At 41.5% G+C, this 27,142-nt stretch overlaps 2 protein-coding genes across 6 annotated transcripts in view; one reads left to right on the top strand and one right to left on the bottom strand.

Annotated features, from left to right (window-relative positions):
- The window catches only part of FLRT2 (fibronectin leucine rich transmembrane protein 2), a 96,907-nt gene extending 90,199 nt beyond the window's left edge, over positions 1 to 6,708 (bottom strand). Inside the window, exons 1-2 of one of the 5 annotated variants that reach the window (XM_077938251.1) lie at positions 2,864 to 3,657; positions 699 to 789 (exon numbers count right to left, since the gene is read on the bottom strand). The gene's annotated coding sequence lies outside the window, so the exon portion shown is untranslated. Of the gene's footprint in view, positions 1 to 698; positions 790 to 2,863; positions 3,658 to 6,292 lie in introns of those variants that run through there. The other 4 variants (XM_077938253.1, XM_015144264.3, XM_015144265.3 and 1 more) reach the window with 4 other exon arrangements.
- LOC114679611 (uncharacterized) overlaps positions 2,363 to 27,142 on the top strand; it is a 333,316-nt gene continuing 308,536 nt past the window's right edge. Inside the window, exons 1-2 of the mRNA XM_077938782.1 lie at positions 2,363 to 2,466; positions 4,503 to 4,776. Coding sequence (XP_077794908.1) covers positions 2,403 to 2,466; positions 4,503 to 4,776 — 338 coding nt within the window. The 5' untranslated portion in view covers positions 2,363 to 2,402. The remainder of the gene's footprint in view (positions 2,467 to 4,502; positions 4,777 to 27,142) is intronic.

Below are 27,142 nucleotides of genomic sequence, written 5' to 3'. Positions count from 1 at the left end.
GGCAGTGGATAGCTCTGGTGTTTTATTTATGTTGATCATATTGTCAATGCTATATGGAATAACCATTTAGTTGCCTGTTAGTCCATAACATTTTTATTACTGTAATTAAATGTCATTATCCATATTGCACTCTGTATTAGAAAAATCAAATTAGGTAAACTGAAATATCCAGAAAGAACGACAGAGCTGTTGGGATTCACCCCCAGCACCCCCAACATTATCTTCAGACCTTGATGAGAACGAAAAAAAAAAAACAATGAGTATTCACTTCTCACAGATAGAGGTCACTAATGGACTGAATTTGAATCACTGTAGCAGAAACCACAAAGTTATTAAAGTAATCTAGTGAAAAAGGAACTTGAATTGAAATTAAAGATATCAAAAGATGATTATCCGGAAAAGTCTGACCTGAATACAAATATTGCAACACCTTGACCTTTTTTTGAATCTTCTAAAGAGAGAGCAAAACCAAAAGCCGCTTGGCACCCTTGCTGTTTTTTAACTTCAGACGCTTCAGATCCCAGAAGCAGGAATTCTTCCTTGTAAAGTACAAAGCTCAAGAGTCAAACTAGATCAGATGTTCACACTGGGTCTCTACAGAATAAAGCTTCTGGACTTGTACATACTTGAGCCTTTCTTAAAACCACAGCTTCAAACTGGGAAAATATAAAGTTGTCTAAATCCTAAATCAAACTCACCAGCAGGCCAGAATATAAACGTAACGGGCATCAGAGAAGGTTCAAATTAGATCCAGCCGGTCAAAGTCAAACTCGGATATGATCACATCATCTGAAACCAAGCATACAGGAAAAGCCACGACTGCTTTGGGGACTCCAGGGTAACCCAGCATGGTGTCATTTGGGAATCTACTTTATTCTGCTAAAAGCATCCCCTGGAATTTCTAAAACTGCAATGAAACTACTGAAGTGTTAAGACATGGGCTTTAAAAAAAAAAAAAAAAAAAAAAAAAAACCAGCATTCCTTCCATGCTAGGTTTGTAATAGGTTCTGCTAAAGTACACCTAGCCCAATTCTTTTTACAATTTCTTGTATCTACTGGCAGAGACATGGAATAATGTTTGAAATTTCATCTTCCAACCTCCTCCAGTCAAAGATATATGCAACTCAACATGACAGTATGGTGTTGCGCTGTCTTCAGTGATTATTAAAAATCCCTAAATGGTTTAACCCTATCCTGTTTCAGGCTTTCAAGGAGGGGAGGAAGAGAAGTAGTATTCTCAGACGCAATAAAGCTGTGGAGAAAAAAGCAACTTTTCGTGGTATGCGTATTACCCACAGATTGATTCTCTGCTAATATGGTGGCTGGTGGCCTGCCCATCGTAAGTAGCTGGCCCATGTTGTTCAGTAATGAAGACAAATAAGAATCTAGTTCTAACATTTCAAATACTGACCTAAAATTTTACATTCACACTGAACAACCTAATATATCCCTGGAAAAATGCCAATCTGCATTCTATTTACCTCAAAAAATTTTTTTTTGGTGGGGGCCTTTTCATTGGATATTTATTAAGGTCATATCGGTTAAGTCGACAGACAATATCGGTCCGATATGGAAGCTAGCTTTCGTGTTAGCTTTCGGCTGTGAGAAGTTAGACATAATAAATTTAGCAGTAAGTCTGTGGGCGAGTGGACATGCTCCAAAGCGCCCTGTAACCCTCTGTGATTAAACAGCCTCTAGTGGGGAGCAACAGCTCCCATTTAGAAGAGGCTTTGTATAGCAAATGCAGCATGTAAAGAAATCTAATCAGCATCTTGCACTCTTGAGCGAGCGTTTACACGGATTTGTGCCTTGCACTTGGTTAGCTAACTGTAAGCTTTACAAGAGATTCCCTTACTAAAATTAATCAAAAGCTCTTGAAGACTGATTCCCATTCACAGGAGAAGACAGGATGAGTTTCCAGGCGAATAAATAATGATCATAATAAAGATAGCAGCAGCAAACGCTGAGCTGCTTTGAAACTAAAAACTGAGTTGGGGGAGAGGGGGCGTCGGGGAGTTGGGGCTGGAATCTTTTTGCTTTTGGAGTGAGCTGCAGCTATTTTCTTAGCCTGAGTAAGGCTGTCGTTCGGGAAACGTGACCGTCTTCTCTCCGCTGCTGCCGCCGCCTCAATGCGCACACGCGGCCACTCACTACCTTGGGACCACTGCGCTTCAGGCCCCCGAGAAAAATTCAGCCTCTCTGCACCACCACTAACCCCCTCCCCCAAACACGCACACACACAAACATACATACGCACAGTCGTGGCAAATTCACATCGCCAGTAGCTAACACGTTTCACCTCACCCCTGAATGAAAATGTAACTTCTAAAGTTCCTATTTTATGACGCCAGAAGGTGAAGGGAGGGAACGAGGACTCCAGGGATGTCAAAAGGGGAAAGGATATGTTTTTCCCCTTTGCTTGCAGTATTTCACCCCTGAAATCTGCTGTCCAGCTAAACGAAGCAGGTGAGTAGGGAGTGGGCTCAAATCATTTTTTAAAAATTGTAAACGGGTGAGAGTGTGAAGAGGGGTGCGTGCGGTAAGTGAAATCCATGAACCATTTCTCTGGACTGAAGAATACTAAAAGCCCATAAATTCACATTCCAAATTTCCAAAGAGATACAAGATGAGGCGCCAGCTGGGGCTGAGGGTTCTCATCCACTCCTGGGGGGATTTGCCTCGCCGCACAGCTGCCCCTCTAACGTGACTAGTGATCTGCCAGTGCTCGGTGCCCATCCCCGGGACCTTGAACTTCGCCTCCCTCTTACTTCCTGCCAGACCCGCGAGGGCCAGGGAAGGTTCTGGGAGGAAGCGGGAGCGCAACCGAGGGGCATGGAAGAAGAGGCTTGGGGGCGCGCGTTACCTGCAAAGGTTCTCGAGGTCTCCTTCCAGCCCTGGTGGTAATCCCGCTCAGCGCCGCGCCCTCCCCCAGATCCAAACTTTTGCTGGGTCCTCCGGGTGGCGGCGGAGGAGACGGCGGCGGCTGCTGGAGACAAGCCCTGTCGCCCGCAGCGTCGGGGCGCGGGGGTGCGGAGGCCGGAGCCTCAGAGCGACGCGCGCCTCCCCGCAGCCGGCCAGGGCCGGGGCGCCCAGCTCGCCTCGCTCGCTCTCGCCTACGTCCCCTACGGAGCTGCGGCATCGTCTTCCCCAGTCCTCCGCCACCTCCGCCTCCAGGGTTCGGGCATGCCACTTTCTCTTGGCTCCGGCCGCCGCGGCCCCCGCCTTCTCTCCTCCTCCGCCTCCCCCTCTCCGCTTCGTCAAGCCAACGAACCCCAAAAGAAGTACAGCGAGCGGGGAAGGCGGCAGAAAGCGGCCCCGCGGCGCCCGAGCTCCTCGGATTTGGAGGATCCCGGGACTCGGCGGGAGACCGAGGCGGGCGCTCCTCCGACGCGTGTGTGCGGACAGCTCGGAGCCGGGCGTGCGGCGCTGCGCGGGGGCGGGCGCAGGGCTCGCTCCAAGTGCTGCGCCCGCCCGGCGTGGGTCTGGAGGCTGCTCAGACCACACTACTGCTTCAGTCCGACGCGGCCGGGCTAATGTAGGCGCCGCGGCCCCCACCCCCACCCCTCCTGACACCCCCGGAGATGTTTACAGTAATGAATTCGCGGGATCGTCTCCGCAGCTCCCGCGCTCCTCCTCTCCCTCCGTCCCTCGCGCTCTGGCGCGCTCCGCTCCTGGAGCCCTCTTTCTCTCCCTGCCTCATTCCCTCCCTCTCTCCCGCAGTCCCTCCCACTTTTCTGGTTTAAAGAATGCTTGGGAGGCGCGGCTGCTACCCAGCGATTTCCAAGAGGCAAAGTCGGACTTGGCTTTTAACCCTGTCCTCTCTGAAAAGAGTTTCAGAGCGCCTGGCTAACCCGGCAGATGCCAACCTGACCTTCTCTCTGTCTACCCAGCACATACCGTCCCTACCACCAGCCCTTAGGGATAATGCCACCATCTGAACCCTGAAAGGAGATTTTCCCCATGCCTGCTTAATGGTGTCCTGCCAAGAGGGAGGATCTATTACTTAGACATTGAGAAATGAGCGAAACGTGAGATTAGAGGGTAAAATACAGCAAACCTCTCAACCAAAATGGCGTTATTTCAACTGCAGACAACCTTGGTGATGTGCCCCCACTCCTCACCCCATCACTAGTTCCCTCATCCTGGACCACCTTAAATGACTTTAACTGGGGGAGTGATCAAAAAATGAATGAGATTGATTTAAACGCCCCCACTTTCTTCCTTCACGCTGGCTGCTTCTGGCAAGAGCGTTGTTAAATTTCCCCACAGATTGCAGCGGACAACGAGAGATTCAGCCTAAAGATTAGCAAACAGTCTTGACAGCTAAGAAGCCTGATTTCTGTACAGGCAACGTTTCCACTTCGCAATCTCTTTCCAAAGGTTAAAGAGTAACGTAAAAAACAAACAAACAAGCAAAAAAACTAGGTGCACGTCTCCATGTCGGAAGGAGGAGATATTTTTGGTTTTCTCATCTCATTTCATGCTGCTCCTTCTGCCTCCAGCAAGTTGCTGTCATGTTGTAACAAGTCCGGTGAGGCTGAATCTGAACAGAAGAGGGAGAACGAGCCCGCTCCAAGAGCTACGCCGAGACGCGCCGTCGGTGTGGCCACGCGAGATGCAACCGGAGAGTTTGAAACTAGCCCAGGACCAACCCCCCAGGGATCCGCTCAGCTCTCCCCGCAGAAGAGTTGTACTGGGGCGGTGGCCGCCACAGGCAGAGGATGATTTCCGGACGCGCCCCAGGCGCGACCGCACTCCTCGTCCTCAGTTCAAAGCGTGAGTAACTTGGCACCACTTCCCCAATTGTTTTTTATTTCCTTCGCATCCCTGTTGTGTCTACCGCCTTCACGTATTTGAGAGCCTAAATCATGTTAAGACGACTTGGAGAAAAGCCCGATTTGCCACGCAAGGATCCACCCAGACGCACGCCCGCGCGGAGACGCACGCTGGCACACGCGCTCATACACGCGCACACACACACGCGCACACTACCCGGTTCATGCGCGCGGGTCTCTCTTCCTGCTGCATTATGCAAAGGTGGCTAAGACGCGCCTTGACTTTGATTTACATAGCCCGTCTTCTCCCCACAGTGTGTGACTAATAAGTATCCCGGGGAGGAGGGGGCGCGGCTGGGGGTGTTAAGCGGAAGGGAACAGACAGTGAGTGCCATCTTGCTGGGAGGTTCCAGGAGCAAAGCGCCAACGACGACAGTGGCGGTGGCCTCAGCTCCACCAGTAACTACCGCTGGCAGGAGCCCCACACGCTCTAGGAGTTTCCCGGGTGTCAAATATGGATCCAGCCCGTCCCAGTCACCCTCTTCCACTATGGTTTCCTTTCCCTGGTCAGTACCCCGACTTCAACTTACAGCCTTGATCTAGGGCTTGATTACAAAAGACCGCGGCAGCGCTCAAAGTGCGGGGGCGAGCCCGGTACTGGTCAGCGCGGCGGAGGGATCTTTCCAGGAGACTCCAAGCTCCCAAGCCTGTTCAGAGACTGGGTAACAGCTGGCAAGGCCCTGCTCCAGTCAACCTCGCTGGCTCCTTGTCCCTGCATTCAGCACCTGGGGGCTTTTTTCGCCCTCTCCCTGCGTCCCACGCACGCGGCTCAAGGAACTCGATCCCGATTCCGGCCGCTGTGCTCCCCAAGCCTTCGCCACCTCCTCAGGCGCTCTAGAAAGGCTAGATGGCCCCAGCTCAGTGCCCGCCAGCCCGAAGAGGACAAGCAGGGCTGGAAGGGACTTGGTTTTGGAAAAAGCACCCTCCCCACCACCACTCCCACCCCCACCAACTCTAAGGAAAAGGAATTAGTATCCACCGCATCTGTTTAACTGCTAATGGATCCCAGATTATGGGCAGGTAGCACGCTGGTGTCTTTAGATACAACCGCTTGATAATAACGCTGGTGACATTAACAACAGCTTGTGGAGGGGAGACGGTTGTTACTGGTGAAAGTTAAGAGATTCAATCTACGGAAGTAGGAGGGTGAACTCTGGCAAGGTTAGGGGCACTGAGAACCCCAGTTTAGCATCGATGCATCTACTAGACAAGCAAATTTGCGTTTTGACCCAGAACTCAGTTATATAGCTCCTTAGAGGAGGTGGATTTGACCAGCAGACAGATGTCCCCAAAGTCGAGAGAAAGCTAAGCTTCGTATTTTCTCTCCAGGTAAAAGACAAAGCTTAGAACACCCCACTTAAGATGACCACCCCAACTCTTTCAAAAAAAAGAAATCCCCCAAAGAAACAGCCTGGTGCCAGCGTAGCAGCAGCTCGGCCGGTTATTGGAAACTTCACCTGGCACCGCAGCCCCTTTTACCTGACGGCTGCGTCTTCTCCTCGGAAAGGGCTCATCCAAATCCGACAGGGTCAGGGAGGTGGAAAGGGAAGACGCTGGCGCGGCAGCAGCGGGGCTCCCGGGGCATGGTATTGTTTTAGGGGTCGCCGCCGAGGTCCCTCCTGCCCATCGTTGAGAACTGCCACCCTGATCCCGGGGCTCGGTGGACACGGCGGTGGAAGCGGAGATGCCGCCTCGCCGCTGCTGGGCACCCGGGACGGAGGACCAGAGGCGCACCTCGGAAGGAGTAGCGCAGCGCCTTGGCGCGGAGATTTGCGGGCGCTGATGTTATCTCAAGCGCTCGTTCCTCCGCGGTGACAATGGATAATGCCAAAAGCGCAAGTGACGGCGACAGGTTTCGAACGTACAACTAACTACAAGGTACCCAGCCTGAGACAGTAAGCTGCCTTTCCCCTCCCCCTCCTCTCCCTCCTACCAGGGAGGGAACTAACTTAACCCTGTGAGCGCCTGACACTCCCTAGAGAAGCTGGGATCGACTAGGAAACCGCAGGCGGCGGCTCCCGGGGGCGAGAGCTTTGTTCACGTGCGTTTCCAGTGGGTGTGTTGCTGTCTAGGGGCACTCGCGTGGCAAGACGCCCGTGGCTGGCTTCCAGCGCCCAGATTCAAGGATGGGAAGGAGCCCTAGCGTTTCATCCGGACCAGACCCAGCCCTCGGAGTCTATTTTTTGCCTCCAGTTACCGGATTTACTGAAGTTGCCAGCGAAGTTGGTTTTATTCCTTTACTTCTCTACTCTCCGCCCCCGTCCACGCCCCCCAACCCTGTATTATTTCCTGCCCTAGCTGCGCTTTGAAGATTCGGAACTCTTCGCTGGTTCTAGCTATAGATTTTAACTGTGTTCCGTATGAGAGACGAATTGTGGAGGGTACCCAGCCACCCATGCCAAGTGTAAATGAAACCGCAAGAAAAGCTGCCTCCCACTCACCCATCCAGTGTCCGAGTAAGCCTAATGACACACATTCACATAACTAAGACGAAGACACAGGAAGATAGGGGTGCGGAGGACGGAGTTTGATGTGTGAATGGGAAATGGAAAGAGAGGGGAGAGTGCGCGCGAGAGAGACAGCTGGAGCCTGAGCCTTAGAATGGAATGAACGGGAAACACAAGAATGACGACGCAAAAATGTATCAGAGTCCCAACATTGACAGCAGCGGGTCAGCTTTAAGCGCCTACATTTTGATCCGCGAAATTTCCCAGCTTTTTTGGAGGCGGTTACATAGAGAATACAGGAGCCTCTGCCTTAGCCGCCCAGATGCTTTGCATTTTGTACACAGCTTTGACTAAGTGCTCTGGACTTCCAAGAAGTTAACCGGAGTGGAAGGCGAGTCATATTGTGGATGCGGAATGCAAGCTTAGACAAGAAAAAACTGTCAGCAGAGCGCCTCTGCTGTCACCGTCACACCCAAATGAGCGAGGACGTCGCTCAGAGCGCAAACTCAGATCCACACACGGACATCTTCGACCGAATCCTTCTTCTGTCTCTATTCCGGGCTAAGGAGAGAAAGAAACGAATACGGAACCTTTATAGAGCATTCAGAGGCTACACACATGGATCTTGCTGAAACGGAGTTACTTAAAAACAGAGAAAGTATGTTTTCCCACCAGATAGATGTTATAATTCCTCTCTGAAGCATACCCAAGTCTATGGGTATCAGTAACAGCCATTTCAAATGCCTCTCTGAGCCGTGCCAGCCCCATGAGAGGCTGTGGGGATGCTGCTTCCAGCTTTCCCTGTGCAGAACTCCGTTGTAAATCCGTCTGAGTTGCCAAGGTGGCAGCAGAGCATAGGGATAGCTCCTCAAGCTCCAGCATCAACAAGGAAGATCACATTTTAGGACAAATACTCATCTACCTGCATTTAAACATCCATTTTCGTATGTAAGTGTACATAAGTATCCGCAGGAGGTTCTTCCTTTGAAATCTTGATCCAAGAAAGCAGCGTAATTATTTCATCTTTAAGAACACATTTTAAAAAGGCAAAGCAGGACTTTTAAAGCAACAAAGGTTTTGCTTTCTGATTTATGCTGCTAGAAAACGAACGAGATCGAAAATGGGGGAGGGAGTTGTTGCAGATGTACAGAATTCATATTTTAAATTATTGCTGTTTCTAAACCATGAGCAAACCATGTTATGAGTATGTGCCACCTATTAAAAGCTATTGGTTGCAGCTATTGTAATCAGGACAAGGAAAATTAAGTAAGGAAAAATATCACGCCAAAATACAAGCAGAATCGTTGTAACAAATTTCTTATGCACATGACCTATGAGTCGGCTTTAGAAATGTGTGATGATGGGGCCAGAGGAAGCAAAAGAATAGGAAATGTGGCTCAGGGACTCCAAAGAGCGATAATTTTGCAGACTCACAAAACTATAATAATTACGTTACTTTATTTTTATTAGGAAACTCACTGATCCATAAGAGAAGTGGGTGAAAGAAAAACGAAAAGCAAATCTGCAAGCTTCAAAAAACAGAGGGTCAGCCCACTATTCTTAAGACTTCAGTCTTCAATAGTTTTCCTTTCAATTGAAACTGGCTATCATCTCAAATTCTTTAATCCCCCACCCCCATGTTTCTTACATCATTCCCCATCTATACACACATATGTACATTGGCCTTTCTTTTCTAATACCTTGTGAAAGTAAAAATAACACAGTATAATAAGATCATGATTTCAGCTCAGTTTTGATCTTGGGTAAATTCGACGCTGAAGTGCTTCTTCATTTATAAAATGAATATGAAAAAAAATCCCTGTTCTGCCAGCCTTATAACATTGTCCCACCATGAGTCAGCATATGAGAAAGTGCTTTAGAAATTCGACTTGTTACTGCTAATGATATTATCATTCCATCACACCATATCAGCCTTCAAAATATTGACAAATTATATTAGTGTAAACATTGTCAGTTTCCCCTGATGTTATCATCTTACATTACCTTAGAACATTTATCAAAACTAAGAAACCAGCTACATTGCTATTAACTAAATCTTAAACTTTATTCATAGTTCATCAGTTTTCCTACTAAGTCTTTTTCCTGTTTTAGGATCTCATCTAGGATATCCCATTGCCTTTAAATATCCTATCTCCTGTATTCTGTATAGTTCTTCAGTCTTTTCTTGCTTTGTATGATCCTGTAAGTTTTGAGAAGTGATAGTCAGGTATATTGTGGAATATCTATCACTTTTGGTTCATCTAAAGTTTTCTCATGATTAGGCTCTAGCTATAGTTCTTGGTAAAAAGTATCCGAGGTGGAATGCTTTACTGGTCACATCATGTCAGCTGGCACATGATAGCAGCATGATGCCACTGATGACATTAACATTCTCCAAGATATTTCATATCAGGGTTCTCTACTATAAAGTTATTTGCCCTTTCAATACTCGGTTCTTTGAAAGTGAGTCACTGAATCTGGCCCACCCTCATGAATTTACAATTTTTAAGTGAGCAGAATAAGCATTTATGATTTGTAAACATCTCAAATATCAAATTTACTCAGGAATAATCTCTCACAAAATTTTTCCTGTATACAATTTAGAGAAGTCCTCCTGTATTTCCTTAGGAAAATGCTGAGCAGGCCAGGTGCAGTGGTTCACGCCTGTAATCCCAGCACTTTGGGATGCCAGGGTGGGTAGACCACAAAGTCAGGATTTCAAGACCAGCCTGGCCAAGATGGTGAAACCCTGTCTCTACTAAAGATACAAAAAATTATGCAGGCATGATGGTGCGCACCTGTAATCCCAGCTACTCTGGAGGCTGAGGCAGGAGAATTGCTTGAACCTGGGAGGCAGAAGTTGCAGTGAGCCAAGATCACGCCATTGCACTCCTGCCTGGGCAACAGGGCAAGACTGTCAAAAAAAAAAAAAAAAAAAAGAAGGAAGGAAGGAACGGAGGAAGGGAAGGGAAGGGAAGGGAAGGGGAAAGTGCTCAACAATGTCCTTTGGCTACATATTTTGAAGCAATTTTCAATTAGTCTGTGTTTTACAATTCCCAAACCCAGTCATTCTCCAAATCTTGGTAAAGTTTTTTGTTTGTTTGTTTGTTTTGTTTTGTTTTGTTTTGTTTTTTATTCTCCCTTTTGTCCAGTCCCATTGCCACATTTCTGGATGACTCAAAACTCCAACTTCTCTATGAAAAGATAATATCCATTACATCCTAACCTTTTCTCTTACATTTTTCCACCATTATGGTACTCATTTCATTCTCTCTTAAAGTAATATTAGCAATCTACATGTTTAATATCGTGACTAGATCTTACTGACTCCGAGAATTAAGTTGGTTTCACTTTTCTATTCTCTTAGTGTTCCGTATAGAACTTTCACCTGATTGATGCTCAAAACATGGTTGCTGAGTTCACAAATAAGCTCCTCTGTCACGTAGAGAGCATCTTGTTCTCCAAGATGTGGACCAGTATAAGGAAACCCATGCCTACCACACTATGGAGAAGTAAGTTTCTTTTCTCCCATGAGTATAAAATACTCAGTCTATGACATCCTTTAGTGAGTGTGACTTGATTCACGTGAATCTGTGACATTGAAATGCATATTCTTCTGATTTTGAAACACCACTCTACAGTGAATGACTCATCCATTTATCCAACACACATCTGTAGAAAACACAAAACATGTAGCAGGCCCTTGATGAATAGATTCAGTCCTTGTCTGTCAAAACTCAAAGTCTAGAGGAGACCCATAGAAAAATAATTATCCTCTCTTTAGGGAAATATAACAATTTAGATATGCGCAAAGTACTTTTGTGCCCTGAAACAGGTTCTTTCTAGAGAAAAGGCTCATTCAAATGATGATGAGAGTCTTTTGACAATGTACTGATTTTACCGGGGACTTTGTGGCATTATTTTATATCCAGCCTTCTGCATACAGCAGCCCCAGCTACTGGCGTCCCTAGTCTCAAGGAAATTCCTTTGGGCCAAGAATTGGAAAATCAGCGTGAAAGTAATTGCTTGAATATCCATTTCCTCAAGCCTTGGTTTCTTTGCCTTTCTGTGCAGGTTACAAGATGATTATGCGTGAACAAAAACAGAAGGTACATACTGGCAGGAAACAAAAGCACGTTAAACCATGGAGATTTCCTCTTACATAAACCTGCCATTTGTTAAGCAGTTGCTCTCTATTCCACAGGGAAGCTGGCAAAAACTTGATACAAACATTCTCCAACTGCACTGGGAGGAATAAGTGAAGGTAACATCTTTTTAAAAAAGGCATACAAACAGATAAAAGATCTACCTAGGGACTTATTCAAACTTAGATGCTACCATCGTGCAAAATGTTACCGAATCAGCACACCAACATGGCACATGTATACATATGTAACAAACCTGCACGTTGTGCACATGTACCCTAGAACATAAAGTATAATAAAATAATAATAATAATAAAGTAATCAATATGGAAAAAAAAAGTTAGGAGTCTACCTATATCTAACTATAGTTCTGATAAAGAGGGAAGTGATGTTTTAATCTGGGAAAACACACTTAATCAAACATATATAAGAGATTCTGAATTAAAATTGATATATACTTTCTCTCACTATCAACGTGCTAGAAAAATAAAATTGCCTTCTTTGGAAGGACAGAGGCAATTTTCAAGAGTGCTTATTCACAGAAAAATAATGAATATTTGCACTCAAACTTTATACAGTTACAAAGAGCTCTGAGCTTGGACTTGGAAGCTCTTATTTCAAGTCTCCATCTTATCAGGGAAATCACGTAACTGCTCGGAGCCTCAGCATCCCTTCTATCAAATAAAAAGAGTATAATAAAGATCATCTTTCAGGGTAGATATGAAAAGATCAAGTAAAGTGAGGTGTTTCAAAGCTCAAAATAAGAAAAAGCTGTCATTATTTATATAATTAATGTGTTTATATAACATATAAATATATATAATTTATATAATTAATATGAACACAATTTAGCGTGAGATATATTTAGTCCATCTAACCTTCAGCCATTTCATGGAGTATTAATTGCATTGCTACTTCCTGCTTTGTTGGTAACCTTGTTCCATATAACCTCTGAGAGCTTTGAAGGTGTAGAGCTGCTTAGTTCTTGCACAGTTAACTCTGCAGTGCTTTCAGGTTTCACCATCTGCCACCCTAGAAATAAACTTGACCTACCCTAGAAATAAACTTCCTCAAACCAGAGAATTCTGAGCTTGCCTTTTCACTATATATATTATTTAAAAATTTGTATAAATTGCTTAGCCAATTTTCTTTCACCCTTGTTTTCCTTAGCTAATAGAGGTAACTGTAAAGTTTTTCAAGTGAGTCTTTTATTTTGCTTTTAAATTTTATTCCTGAATTATTTTAGTGCTTGAGTTTTCTGGATTTAGTCATCTCATTTACTTACTTGGTTGGAACACTTGGATTTTATGTTTCCTTTTTCTCTACATAAAACAACTTTGAAAAATAAAATTAACACTAAAAACTTGATCAGAAAGTTAAAGAAACAGTTCCTCACAAATAGTGTCTGTTTCTCTGTCTCTGTCTTATCTTTTGAAGCTTCCTTTAGTACAATATTTTATAAATAGGCTGGACAATCACTTACTGTGAATACAAGTGAGTTTATTAGAATTAGATTTTTGCTTTTTATTAGTCTTATAGGGAAAGGAGTTAAATTTGTCCAAGATGTATACAAGAGACCACATATTGTATGATTTAATTTATAGAAATCTACAGAAAAGTCAAAGCTGTGGAGACAGGATGCAGATTATTGGTTGCCAGAGGAGTGGGATTAGGGGGAGAGAAGAGAGAATAGGGGTTAACAGTAAATATGCATGTGGGATCATAATGCCATGAAGAAAAGGTTCTAAAATTGATTCATGATGATGGATGTTTAACTTGATAAATTTACTAAGAAGAGGCTGGGCACAAGAGCTCGCACCTGTAATCCCAGCACTTTGGGAGGCCAAGGTGGGTGGATCACCTGAGGTCAGTAGTTCGAGACCAGCCTGGCCTACATGGTGAAATCCCATCCTACTAAAAATACAAAAATTAGCTGGGTATGGTGACACGCACCTGTAATCCCAGCTAATCAGGAGACTGAGGCAAGAGAATCACTTGAACCCAGGAGGTGGAGGCTACAGTGAGCTGAGATTGTGCCACTAAACTCCAGCCTGGGTGACAGAGCGAGACTCCACCTAAAAAAAAAAAAAATTACTAAAAAGATGTATGGAGATCTATACACACAAAAAGAACAAATCATATGATATGCAAAATATATCTAAATAAAAGTGTTTTTTAAAAAGCTAGGAAGGAAGAGGTCAATACCTATATCTTGGTCAAATTCTTGTTAGATCCTCATACATCATCAATAAATAGGACTTGAATTATCTTAAGAGGATAAATAAAGAATATGAAATGTATCAGAAATAGTAAACAAATATGCAAGTCTAAACAATTTTTCCTGTAGTTCCCTAACTTTTCAAAACAACAGGTAATTTCCAATCTAATTAAATACACTTTTTGATCTGTAAAATTTAGAAATGAAATAAACAAAATACCAAGTGACATATCTCTTTCACTCTATTTTCCTTTTAAAAAAGTTTACATTTTTTAAAAGCTTATGAATCACCAAGAGTAAACAAATTTTCTGTATTTGTATTAAGTTCTCTGCTCGTCAGGATCTTCTGCCAAAAGATTCTTCTATTTTTACAACCCAAGGTACGTTTATTTACTATGGCCCACGTTAACATGATTGTTTATTAATAAAAATCGATCTTTCATAATATAGTTAAGAAGTATTTTTACATATTCAAGAATGGTTTAATTCCTTCAGATATTCATCAGTCACGTATTTTTTACTCTGTCCAGTTAGGGCGATATAAATACCATTTTGTGAGGATGTCAAATTTTTCTTTTTTTTGGCAAAACAAGAAAGCATAAGACAGATGGGTTAAGAAGAAAGTCAGACACAGTATCAGTTGCCAAAGGGGGGAAAACAAGTAAAGACAACATCCTGTCCATCAAGGAACTCAGATAAAAGCTCTTTCTTCTCTCAAATGATGACAGCTCCAGAGCTGTGAGCAACGAGAAAATAAATAAGCACAACCACCAAAAGTGTTTCTCCATGGTTTCCACTGTAATATCTGGAATAGACAGACATGTTATTTTACTGGGAAGATTACCTGAAAAAAAAAGTAACCAAAATAGAAAAGGAAAAAAGAAGAAAACTGAATAGGGTCGTATCATGTCTATTACATCTGGGTAGATGGTTATCATGCTTTTCTAGATGCAGCTGATGAGAACATCCAGGAAGAAGAATCCACATCTCTTTCAGCAATATAGAGGGATCCAAAGCACTGATGTGTGATTCTGACGCAAGAAGCTTCAGGACAACTGACACAGTTGCTCTCAGTTGAAAACGGACCTTAGTTGGTATTCTGAGTTTATTTTTTCTCAAATAGAAGTTTGCCCACAAGATGTGGTAAAATTGAGTTTGTATGCTCTTAAATGGCCTTTTTACAGGCAGGAAGATCTTGTTTGTCAGGCCTCAGGAAACTGTTGATAGAATGAAGGAGGTTAGGATTGTTACTGGATCTGCTGAACCTGTGAGCCATCCATCACCCATTTACAACAGTATCCCGAATGGAAGAGAGATGAGGGTGAGCACATTTAATGAGGTGTGAGCTTTGAATGGACGGAAAAACACAATTCTGAAGGTTTTGAGATCAACTTCTTGAATTAACACAATGGAAAATATTTTATTGTGGATATAAATTATCTTTTTAAGAATTCTTTACATTTCTCAGACTTTAGGAAAAGAATAGAAAGTAGATTCAAAGATACTAAGAAAATTTGCTAATTGCCCAAGTTCTTTTGCTAATCTCTTGTAGGGTGTGTTTAAACATAATAGCATGTTGCAGTCTATTTGGAATAGAATCAGGCTGAGTTTTGGTGTCAAATATGTTTCAAACTAGCTGGGTATTTAGGAAAGTCACTTAATCTCTTTATGCCCCAGATGTCTCATCTGTCACAGGTGATAATAATTTCTGGCAAACATGTTTTACATCATTTTGTAAGTATAGGATAAAATGATAAGTGTAAAAACATTTAAGGGAAAAGCATTTCCCAAAGCAAAGGTGCCATTCTTATTAAAAAATGAGAACGTCTCCTCTTTAACCCCTAAGTTTACTTGAGAATAACAGCCAAGGTAACTCCTTTAGGAAATGATTAGGTTCTGGTTTACATTTCTTATGTTATGGGGGTGATAAAGGCTGATCTTTAGACATGACAAGTACAAAGTCCTATGCTTGTGCTAGAGTTTGAAGAGTCTCATTAATCATGCTCCATTGTGCTACAGGTTCTGTAAACATTGCAAAAGCATAAAGTACAGCCCTTCTCTTAGTGACATCTTTCCAACCTAACTCCAGGAAGCCTTTGAGATTTCTTTAAATGACTGGATTTCATTTCAGTCATTAGTTAACCCTGCCTAGTGGGTGACTATGAATCCCACCAGGCAGAAGTAAGGGGATATGTATTCAAACAGTTCAAACATGGTTTGTCCTGTCACATAACCATTAAGAACAGTAGGAGGGCTTTCCTTTCTTCGGGTAAGTCAAGTCATTTATGTGAATCAGATAATATTCCACATTTATTTGCCTTTAGAAACCAATGCTATAAAGTTATAGTTAGAAAAGAATGCTGACAGTCCTTTCCATGGATATTTTAAGATTAAAAGGCAAGTGTTATTTCTAAGCGATTCATAAATTCTACTGGCAAAGACTTTTATGTAGGAAGAGGCTACTTTGGGACAAGCAAGAAGCCAGACCACCTTAGGGACTATGGGTGAGAATACATTCTTTATTCACTAGGGCTCATTTACCTAAGGTTCCTTATACCTAGCTTTCCAAACCCTCCAAAATTCTTTTATTTGTAAATGTTTTATTATTTATTTTCTGATATTCTATTCATATTTTCCTTCTTAGAACTGTTTTAAAGCACATCTATTAGTTGGAACATACTTTTGTTTTGTAGTTATACAAGCAAAGATTCCAACAGGATTAATGCTAACAAGACCATTTAAATAATGGTGTGGGTGAAATTTGTACAGAGCATACAAAAGTATATTTTAATATAATTAATTTTACAATATTTTTGAAGAAGACTGTATTCAGTCCCAATTTCCAAGTCGTTTTGGGAGGGCCAGATACTCTAAGGTGAATTAAAACAGTAATTTCCTGGCTGCTTTTCTTGCCTGTGAACCCCTCCATTCATTTTACTCCAGGTAAACCGTTGGCTACGTGGTTAGGGATTGGTCTAATGAGGCAAATGGAGTTTAGGTAACATAGAAAACTTCAGGCCAGGCATGGTGGGTCATACTTGTAAACCCAGCACTTTGGGAGGCTGAGGCAGGTGGATTCCCTGAGGTCAGGAGTTCGAGACCAGCCTGACTAATATGGTGAAACCCCCTCTCTACTAAAAATACAAAAATTACCAGAAGTGGTGGCGCATGCCTGTAATCCCAGCTACTCCAGGGGCTGAGGCAGGAGAATCGCTTGAACCTGGGAGGCAGAGTTTTCAGTGAGCCGAGATTGCACCACTGCACTCCAGCCTGGGTGACACAGTGAGATTCTGTCGAAAGAAAGAAAGAAAGAAAGAGAAAGAAAGAAAGAAAGAAGGAAAGAAAGAAAGAAAGAAAGAAAGAAAGAAAGAAAGAAAGAAAGAAAGAAAGAAAGAAAGAAAGAAAGAAAGAAAGAAAGAAAGAAGGAAGGAAGGAAGGAAGGAAGGAAGGAAGGAAGGAAGGAAGGAAGGAAGGAAGGAAGGGCAAGCTTCTTATGTCTCACAGGATGATATTCATACATGTGGAAAATGCATACAGCTGTATCCATTACCAACTATGGATAAACTAGTTAAGATATAGGATATGCTGACAATAGGTCACCATCTGTAAAATGTGTGTATGGAAAATAAAGCATGTATTTCCTATGCCTATACCTGCGAACTTCTTCAGATTCATCAGCAACCCTAATGTCTCTTCCTCTACCTTCTAGAAGTTTACCACTTTCATGCTACTACTTTGAACATATTTTAAAACAGTGAGATTCAAACTATGCAATTATTTAGAAGAAGAAGAATTAATCAAAATGCATATCTAAATAATTGCAGTGGTTACGTCAGAATCATTAATAACAAGAAAATGTGGATGTGGAGACATCCACATGCTTATAATGATGAACAAAGCTGTGTGAAATACAGTTATGGAATTGTTTCCTGGTCGTTGTGTATCATAATCCATAAATGTCTAGTTATTACATCATTATCTCTCATAGCTATAGCATCACTTTCTCAGATTTCCCTAACGTCCCAACAAAAATTCATGTTCACTCTACCACTCTTGGACCTTGCGTACTTCTCCTTAATGGTTGTTTTGTTTGTACTTTTCCAGATTAAACTTCATCTTGATATTATAGATTCTTTTTCGTTTTTTTCTTTAGTATAGAAATGGTATCTGCATTTTATTACTCATGTTATTAAATATTTCTGAAACCCTACTATGTGTTAGGTGCTGTATTTGATTCAGTTAAATGTGGCAGCAAGAATGCTAGCTCTGCAGCAGATTATTGCAGAGGATTCAGACAAATAAGTAAAATTACAGTGCAATTCTAGTAAGGACTAGATTAGCGGAAACATACGTTCTATATAAGAGCATGGAAGAGGCATCTAACATATTCTTTCGGAGCCAGGAGCTTTTTCTGGTATGGCATGGAATACTGCAGAAACTGATTTAATGTCATTCACACTTTGCATGAAATGTCTATGTGGAGGAAGGGGATAAAAGAAGAGTCAGAGGTAGAAATAGGCTCTGCAGGTTGAATTTAGAAGGGTGAGCTTTATATTGAGGGAAATAAGGAGCATTGAAGGTTTTTAAACAGGAGGGTAATAACATCCAATTTATAATTTTGCTACTTAACTCTGTCATAGACAATATGTAAACAAATGAGTGTGTTCCAGTAAAACTTTATTTACAAAGCAAGGTGGGTGGCTGGAACTGACCCACAGGTCAGAATTTGCAAAACCTAGAAAGCTGCTGCTAAGGTCAATTGCAAGGGTTTGGTCACCTGCTAGAAGTAAGGGAGACCGAGATGGTAAGTTTCTGGCTTAGTCAATGTGAAGCAGATAATTACCAGTGAATAATTCTAAGGCATGTGTGTTAATATACCATGAAGAATGTTATAGAAAAGGGCAATGATGCAATAATAGAAGTTATTATAATTTGGAGTATATCTTGAAATGCCCCACAAAAACACAAAGTTAGAATAAGCATTGTAGTATGAGAGTGTGAGCTAGCCATCCTATCATTTAAAAAATTATGATGTAACTTTACACCTATAAAATGTACAGGCATTTTTAACACAGTAGTTAGACAGTATTTGTTTAAACACCAAGTTCTAAAAATAAAAGGTGCTAGATACAAGCAAAGTATTACAACCCAGTAACATGTAATATTTTGAAATGCTTAACAAAGAGTCATACATAAGCAGCAGAGACAGGGGGAAATATGGAAACATTTAGAGAAAGGATGTGACTCATAGGAAGAGAGCCAATCTGAAAATTCAGAGAACACAGGGAGGAGACCGAGGAGAAATCCAGAGTGAAATGAAATAACGGTTTGGGGAGCAGATGGTGCAATATCTCATTCTTAAAAGATAAGATGAGTGAAGAATCTGCCTTTTCTCCTTTGAAAGTTACATACCTTATAGTTTCTATTCCATTTCTTTCTTTCTTTTTTAAACACTGGTTTCATCTGTAATTTATCTTTATCCACAATTGGATTTCTTCCAGTTTCCCAGATAATATCACTACTGTTGCCTTGATGACCTGGTGTTTTATGCTATTTTTTTCTCATTCGTTCCATCTCCATTTTTGCTTCCATCCTTCATTTTCTGCAGATGAACATGAAGTCAGTGAGGTTGTGCCATAATGTGCCAAATGTGATGTTAAAATGTTTTGGCAACTCCTAATGACTGGGTTCTGCAAGACATTTGGGAGATATTATTCTCTTACAAGGAAAGGAAATTTCTTTGCTCCTCCTTTTTGGCATGCCTCTCTTGTGGGCCATCAGAGCCCATCAAATGGAGAAGATGCAGCTTTTAAATTCCTGGCAAATATAACTTGGGACCTCAAGCTTTCATTGGTTTTAGCATCCAAAATCTGGAGATTCTGCCCATATCCCCACTCCCTGCCATTCTACCAGTTCCTAGTATCTGAAACTTTGCTGTCAATATCTTCAGTGTCTGGAAACTTTTGGCATGGAAACCACTACCAAACAATGAAACATTTCCTTCTCATGTAGATGGAGTCACATTCATGTGCTTTAGATCTCCAGAACCCTCCAGGAACTGTCTACATGCCCCTGTTTTAAAGAGAGGACACTGATACAAATGTCAAAACCCAATGACAGCAGGGTCATTGCCATCTTGAGTTCTTAATTTCAACATGACGAGCCCTGAGTACGTCTAGATGTGTGAGAATAAGGTTTCATTTAGTGTGCTCAGAAAATAACGTGGAGGCATACAGTTGAAGGCCATTTATTTGGAGTGTGTGTGTGTGTGTGTGTGTGTAGTGATGTGTGTGTGTATATGTGTGTGTGTATATATATATGTAGTGATTTACATTTTCAGAGGGATCCATTGTCCAGAGAGCAAAATGCATGGTTTCTCTATGTTCCAAAAGGCAGAACCTAGGGTTCACTACTTTTAAAAATTGTTTTATCAGCTTTAAAAGATCCTGTTAGTTGTACTGTCTGTCATGTAGACACGACTACACAGGTCTAACAACATATCCTTGAGTTTTTTTCTATAATGACGGGGTTCACTTTAGTGAAACAGGACATACATACATACACACACAAAGGAAAGAAAAAGTGCCTGCTTCTTACCAAGTATATGGTTAGAATAAAGCTGGGTCTATCCAGGTTCAAGCCCAAATGTCCCTGTAGATGTTTCATCTTATTCAAAGTATAAGGAATAATCCCATCTATTGCATCTGAAATATAACTGTAAAGAATATCAGATGTTTGTTTCAAAAATTATGAAGATTCACATATAACATTGTTTTATTGTCTTAAGTTATACAAATATATATCTACTTTGACTTAGTAATGAGGGTTAATATGGTTTCATTCTTGTTTAATTTTCTCATAGCTAAGTGTTTGCATAGAGCAGACAAATTGCCATATCTTTTTATTAGGTTCATTAAAACCCCCGAAAGGTGATATTTACAATTAGTTGAAAAAAAAAAATATTGCTTTGGCTGAAACAAATCCAGAGTAAGTGATCAAGATTGTACCTCTTCAAAATTTCATAGTCACAGTGCATAGAATGCATTTTAGATAATTCGAAACACAAAATCAATGCTTTAAAAAAAACCCACTTAAAAAAGTCATATCTCACCAAATAACTACCTCAGTCATGTGGAAAATGTTCAAAGATTCACTGCTTAAAATATACTTATTATTCTGTATTATCATAAACTGGAGTTTGTAACTTAGCAAAAATTACCCCATCTTCTTTGTTAATCACTTCAATCTATGGATAGAAATGCATTGTTAGCAACTTTTTTAGCCCCATTGCTCAAAAATTGTCAGAAGGCAGAGTCTGCATGCTTTCTGGACTTTGCAACTACCTGGGCACAGATTTTATACTCTCAGACATATCTACAAGGCCTCCAAGAAGAGGGCTAGAGTTTTTCATCCTCCTTATTGTTTAAATCTCTCAGAAGTAAGGTAGCTGTTGCACATTATCTACACACTCAGAAAACAATAACCTTACATCAGCAAATAATACCTGAGAACCTACTACACATGTGCTAAGCATGTATGCTAGGTATTGGAGATGCAAAGGTGAAGAGGAAGCTGTCCTAGCTGTGAGCCTTCAGAATTTGTTTGGTTGCAACTAGAGAAGAGAACATTAAGTTGCTTTACTTGACAAGAATGTATCCGGTAAAACCTGTCAATTATTGTTCTATTCCAAATTACTGACTTGCTTTTGTTCTAGATCTAATCTTTTTAAAAAACCAGGTATCTGCTAGTTTCATTAGCTATTCAAAGCTTGTCAAAGTGACAAATTATTCTTGTAGTACTTCTACTACAAGACAAAATATGATTTTCAAACATGTTGAGCCTGTGCTTTGCACTTCATTGTGAGTTTACTGGACAGACGATTAAGTTAAGAAATCCTTTGCTAGTAATTAAATACATCTCAAAACCTCTAAGGTTCAGCAAGAGTAATTGCCAGAGAGAGAGAGAGAGAGAGGAGATCACTGACTCTGCTTACCACAGATAATGTCTTCCTCTAAGGTTTTCCTACTTTCAGTGACTGCAGCCAATCTACTCCTCAACTTCACCTGGGTCCGTTAGCTGTACATGCCAATCTTTTCTTTTGATGTCCACATGTGAAACCGAAATCCCTCCCTTTAATTGTCTGTTGGTAAAACTGAATTACTCTGGAAGTTGCCCAAAATCTTTACTGAATATTCATAAGGAACAAGTGGGAACTAAATGTTAGAAAAGAAAAGAAAAAAAGAAGTATTTCCCCGATAAGGTAGAAATGTGTGTGTTCATCCTATCTAGCTTTCCTGAGCACCTGTTAACCTTATCTTTCTCAACTAGTGAATTAACTGCAGAAGTTATGAATAGTAATGTCAGTGGGGGAGGAAGGTAGAAAGAAATAGTAGAGCAGGTGGACATTACATAGACAGTTTTACTTTTGCCTGTTATGTTTACCTTTCAGGTGAAGTTTGTTTTGAAGAAAGTTTTCATGAGCTAAGAATGTTTAAAACCGCAACACAAACTATCTGAGCTGGGTACCTCTGGTCCATATATGACAACCATACGACAGGAGCACTACTTGTTATTTTCATTGCTTCCATGGAAGGTTTCTGATATGGTTTGGCTTTGTGTCCCCTGCCAAATCTCATCTCGAATTACAATCTCCAACGTGTCAATGGAGGGACCTGTAAACCCCGCAAGTGGAGAAAAGTAGGCGATTGGATCATGGGGGCGGTTTCCCCCATGCTGTTCTAGCGATTGTGAGTGAGTTCTCACGAGATTTGATGGTTTTATAAGGGGCTCTGCGTGCTTCGCTGGCACTTCTCTCTCTCCTGCTGCCTTGTGAAGAAGGCATCTGCTCCCCTTCTGCCATGATTGTAAGTTTCCTGAGGCTTCACCAGCCATGGGGAATTGTGAGTCAATTAAACCTCTTTCCTTTATAAATTACCCAGTCTGGGGTATTTCTTTATAGTAGTGTGAGAACAGACGAATACAGTATAACTAGATTTATGTAAGCTCACATTGATTCCTGGTGAAATCTTAGAATCCTTCTCAACCCAGCATTTCAGCTAGCTATAATAATTGGTTAGTATTGGCAAATAGGTTAAGTATCATCTTTCTTCTAATACTTTGTTAGAGTTCCCTACTTCCTACCTCTTGGCCTATCATGAGGTGACAGGAACATCTTGATCCTTAAGGATTTTCCCTGTGTATCACTGTCTGCTCATTGTCTCAGCTGAAAGTCAGAAAGCTAATTCTGCCATCCCAGTAGCTCTTAGATTAACCCATTGTCAACTCCCCCACCCTGCCCCTAAATTTTATCTTACATTTCTTATGAAGTGTTCTTTGGAACACATTCCTGTAGTATAAGCCATGAAAAATTTCTGTTGGCAAATATACTTGCAACATCCTTCTTATGAAGGGTCACAATGTGCAAATAGCTAAGCAAAGATTCTGAGAAGTGCTATAGTGGAGAACTCACTTTGATTTAGTTTAACTAAGCATTGTTCAAACTTATTTGACCACAGAAGACTTTTATCCAATGACACTTCGTAACAAGTCTGAGAATTCATTTTGGGAAGTACTCCAACAACTTTACTCAAGCTTCTTTTTCCTTTAGTTCAAGTTTTATTTTCTGACACCAGGATTATCTTTCTAAAATTACATGGCTGATAATATTGTTCCTGGCTTCAAAAACTCTAAATGGCTTCACATTAGCTATAGAATAAGTCCAACCTCTTGACCACAGTGTTCAAAGTTGGAGGCTCCCTCTACAATTCATCTTTAGCAGTTGCCCATATGATATGGTTTAGTTGTGTCCCTATCCATATCTCATCTTTAATTGTAGTTCCTATAATTCCCATGTGTTGTGGGAGGGACCTGGGGGGAGATAACGGAATCATGGGGGCAGTTTCCCCCATACTGTTCTGGTAGTACTGAATAAGTCTCACAAGATCTGATGATTTTATAAGGGGTTTCCTCTTTCAGTTGGCTCACATTCTCTCTTGTCTGCTGCCATGTAAGACATGCCTTTTGCCTTCCACCATGATTGTGAGGCCTTCCCAGCCATGTGGAACTATGAGTTCATTAAACCTATTTTTCTTTATAAATTATTCAGTCGTGGGTATATCTTTATCAGCAGCATGAAAACGGACTAATACAACATAGTAGACACTTTATGAATGAATATGTCGCATGCTTCTCCCCAGCCCCATGTCTTCCTGATTGTTATTTAACAGACATTGACATTCTCACTCACTTTTATGTCTCTCTGCTTTCAGTCTTTCTTCACCTCCATCAACCAGGGAGCTCCAAGATCACTTGAGATCTGAAGTATTTCTCTTGCCTACTCCACATCCCTAAATAAACTAATCACCACCTCAGATATATTTCCATTATACTCTGAATTCTTCTCTTCCTGTTTTGCTCAAAGAGCATAAACTGATGGCTCCTTAAAGGTCTAGTCTGGGGTTTCTCAGCCTCTGTTCTACTGACATTTTGAGTTGGAAGACTCTATTACAGGGAAACTTTCCCAAAACATAATAAGATGTTTAGCACCACCCTTGTGTGCCTCTATGCACAAGATACCAGTAACGCCCCCACCAGTCATGATAATCAAAGATGTGTCTAGATATTGTCAGAGGTCTCCTAGGAAGCAAAATTGCCTGGAGGTAAAGAACCATTATTCTATATCAAACTTTTGCCTTTGCCTCTTCCTGGCTTTGGTCCTATGACCACCAGGTAGTCACTGAATTCAACATAAATATGAATTGCCCTTATTTGCCTCTCGAAGGATTGATTGTAGCTGACAAGGAGAAGGGAAAAAAAGAAAAGAAAGAGGAAATAACATATTCTAAAATGCTATCATTTGGGAAATCTTGTGAGCATCATTATTTTCTAATTTTAGGCTTATCAAACCTGAGAGAATGCAGGACGAATCCTGCCCCCCACCCCCCACCATTGAAAGATTCTCCAGACCTTCGAAGTCTATTACTTATTTCTAGAATTTCGTAATTCCAAAGTCATCTTTTGTTTTGTGTTCTCTCAAGTGTTCAGATTTGGGGAAGTGAATATACAATTGAGCCATTAAGACTTGTTCACTGCATTAATTTATCTTTTTCTTTCTGTTTATCTTTCATTAATGACACATAGCGATTTGTCTCTGGAGACTTTTTTCATCCTTTCAGAAAAAAACTCATATTTTATTTCTTACAAAGCATTGTCTTGTGGCATGAAGACTCTTCAAAGTCATAATTACATTTCATTTGTCCGCATTGAACTGTCTTTCATCTGTAAGCATTTGAGCCTGGCTTTCCTGCATTTGTACTACATTTTGCCTGGTTACTTACCCCTCCGTGATGATTCGTTAGTTAGAGTAAGCTACTTTTGGCATTCTCTGCCTTTAATTTTTCTGATTACATAACAAGGTTGTTTATAATATTCTAGGAGTTCTCAAGCCAAGATGATGATGCTATTTGTATTTTTATTTATAAAAAGTACTGAAAAGTACTCTTGGCCAGTAACCTTGAGGTTTATCTATATACTCCATCTCTATCAACAATCTCTAGGCTTTATCCACAAACACCCAACTCCCACGTTATATGGAGATGTTGAATTAAAGAGGTTCAAAAGCATCCACACATTAGGATCTTTATCTGAACCTTATCTAAATGATCCGGGCTTCCTGAATCTCACATCTCAAATACTGAGCTTGAAATTGGAGAGCAAGCTCTCTCACTAGGCTTCCTGCTTTGAAGAAAAGTGGCTAATTTAGGGAGAATTTATGTATGCAGGGAACTTCTGCATGTGAGCCTTTGATATTTAATTAAAATTACAACCTACACTTTGTCGCTTGTCTTTGTTTAGCATGACATGCTATTTTGGACCAAAAAAGAATCCTAATTTAGGATGCATTTGAGGGCCTTCAATCTACAAAAGCAGAAACCTTGACTGAGGCACTTTAAGTAGTTTGCACTTTTGTTTCATTTTGTTTTGTTTTTTAGAGATGGAGTCTCGCTCTGTCGTCCAGGCTGGAGTGCACTGGAGTGATCTCGGCTCACTGCAACCTTGGCCTCCCATATTCAAATGATTCTCCTGCCTCAGCCTCCTGAGTAGCTGGGATTACAGGTGCCCGTGACCATGCTTAGCTAATTTTTGTATTTTTAATAGAGATGGGGTTTCACCATGTTGGCCAGGCTGGTCTCAAACTCCTGACTTCAGGTGATTCGCCTGTCTTGGCCTCCCAAAGTGCTGGGATTACAGGCGTGAACCACTGCACTTTTAAAAGAAAGATAATATTAAAGGTAAAAAAGGAAGGCTTTACAATGTTTTCTAATCCTCCAAGTTGGCTCTTTAAGTTCAGGCTGAGAGCTGAAGATCAGTGGTGGACACTTTTCATTTCCTCTGATTTTGCTTCGGCAATATCAGGTGTTTAATTTTAACCCCGACACAAAATAATGGTAAAAGAATAGTCATAGAGTCCATCCCCTTCCTCTCATTTCTGTTTTTACCTCAATTTTTATACAGCTCATTAACCCCACACATAAAGGCAATCAAGTATATCTTCATAGGTACATTCAGTCATCTTGACTTTTATAGTCACTGGAAGAAGAAGGCACTAACCATAGTCACCACCTACTTCCACTCTTAATACATTTTGGGATAAATTTCATTTATTCTGTATATTTTTCCCTGTCTTAGAATTAAAATGCAATAATTTTCTCAGGATTTTCATTAGCTTTTTCCAGTTTCATTGCATTTCTTCCATGAATGCATAAAATTTTGAAAACATCAACTCCTGTGTAGAGATCAGTGTTTCTTTGAGGGTGGTTGTGTAGACCATGTGTGCCAGAATTACCCAACATGCCTGTCAAAAATGCAGATTCCAGAGATGGCTCATCCTGGAGGTACTGAATGCAAATCTCTAAGCACAGATACCAGCAGTCTACACTGTAACAGTGTCCCTCCAGGGAGTTCTGGTATAAACTAATATTCGAGGTGATTGCTTTAGAAAATGACTTCCGGATTCCAAGTGTCATGCCTGGTGGCTTATGTGCACTTATCCAGGTATCTCTTTTTGTTTCACACTCTGCATTTAAATCTGTCAGCCTATTCAAAACAGACCCAGATTCTCACTCTCTATTTCTGCTCTACAAGTTGGTCTGATAAAGCCACTATCATCGTTTGATGAAATCACTGCAAATGCCTCCTAGCTGGAGTGCAACGGTATGATCACGACTCAGAGCAAGCTCGACCTCCTGGGCTCAAGTGATCCTCCTGCCTCAGCCTGCTGGGTAGCTGGGACTACAGACATACATCATTATGTCCAGCTAATTAAAACTTTTTTTTTTTTTTGTAAGGACAATGTCTCACTTTTTGGCTCAGGCTGGTCTAGAACTCCTGAGCTCAAGCAATCCTCCTGCCTCGGCTTCCCTAAATGCTGGGATTATAGGTGTGAGTCTCTGTGCCCAGTCTAGCTTGTTTCTTTCTTCTACCTTACTCTTCTGCAGT

This window comes from Macaca mulatta, chromosome 7 (assembly GCF_049350105.2).
Source record: "Macaca mulatta isolate MMU2019108-1 chromosome 7, T2T-MMU8v2.0, whole genome shotgun sequence".
Taxonomy (NCBI): domain Eukaryota; kingdom Metazoa; phylum Chordata; class Mammalia; order Primates; family Cercopithecidae; genus Macaca; species Macaca mulatta.
This window is presented reverse-complemented; position numbering and strand designations above follow the sequence as displayed.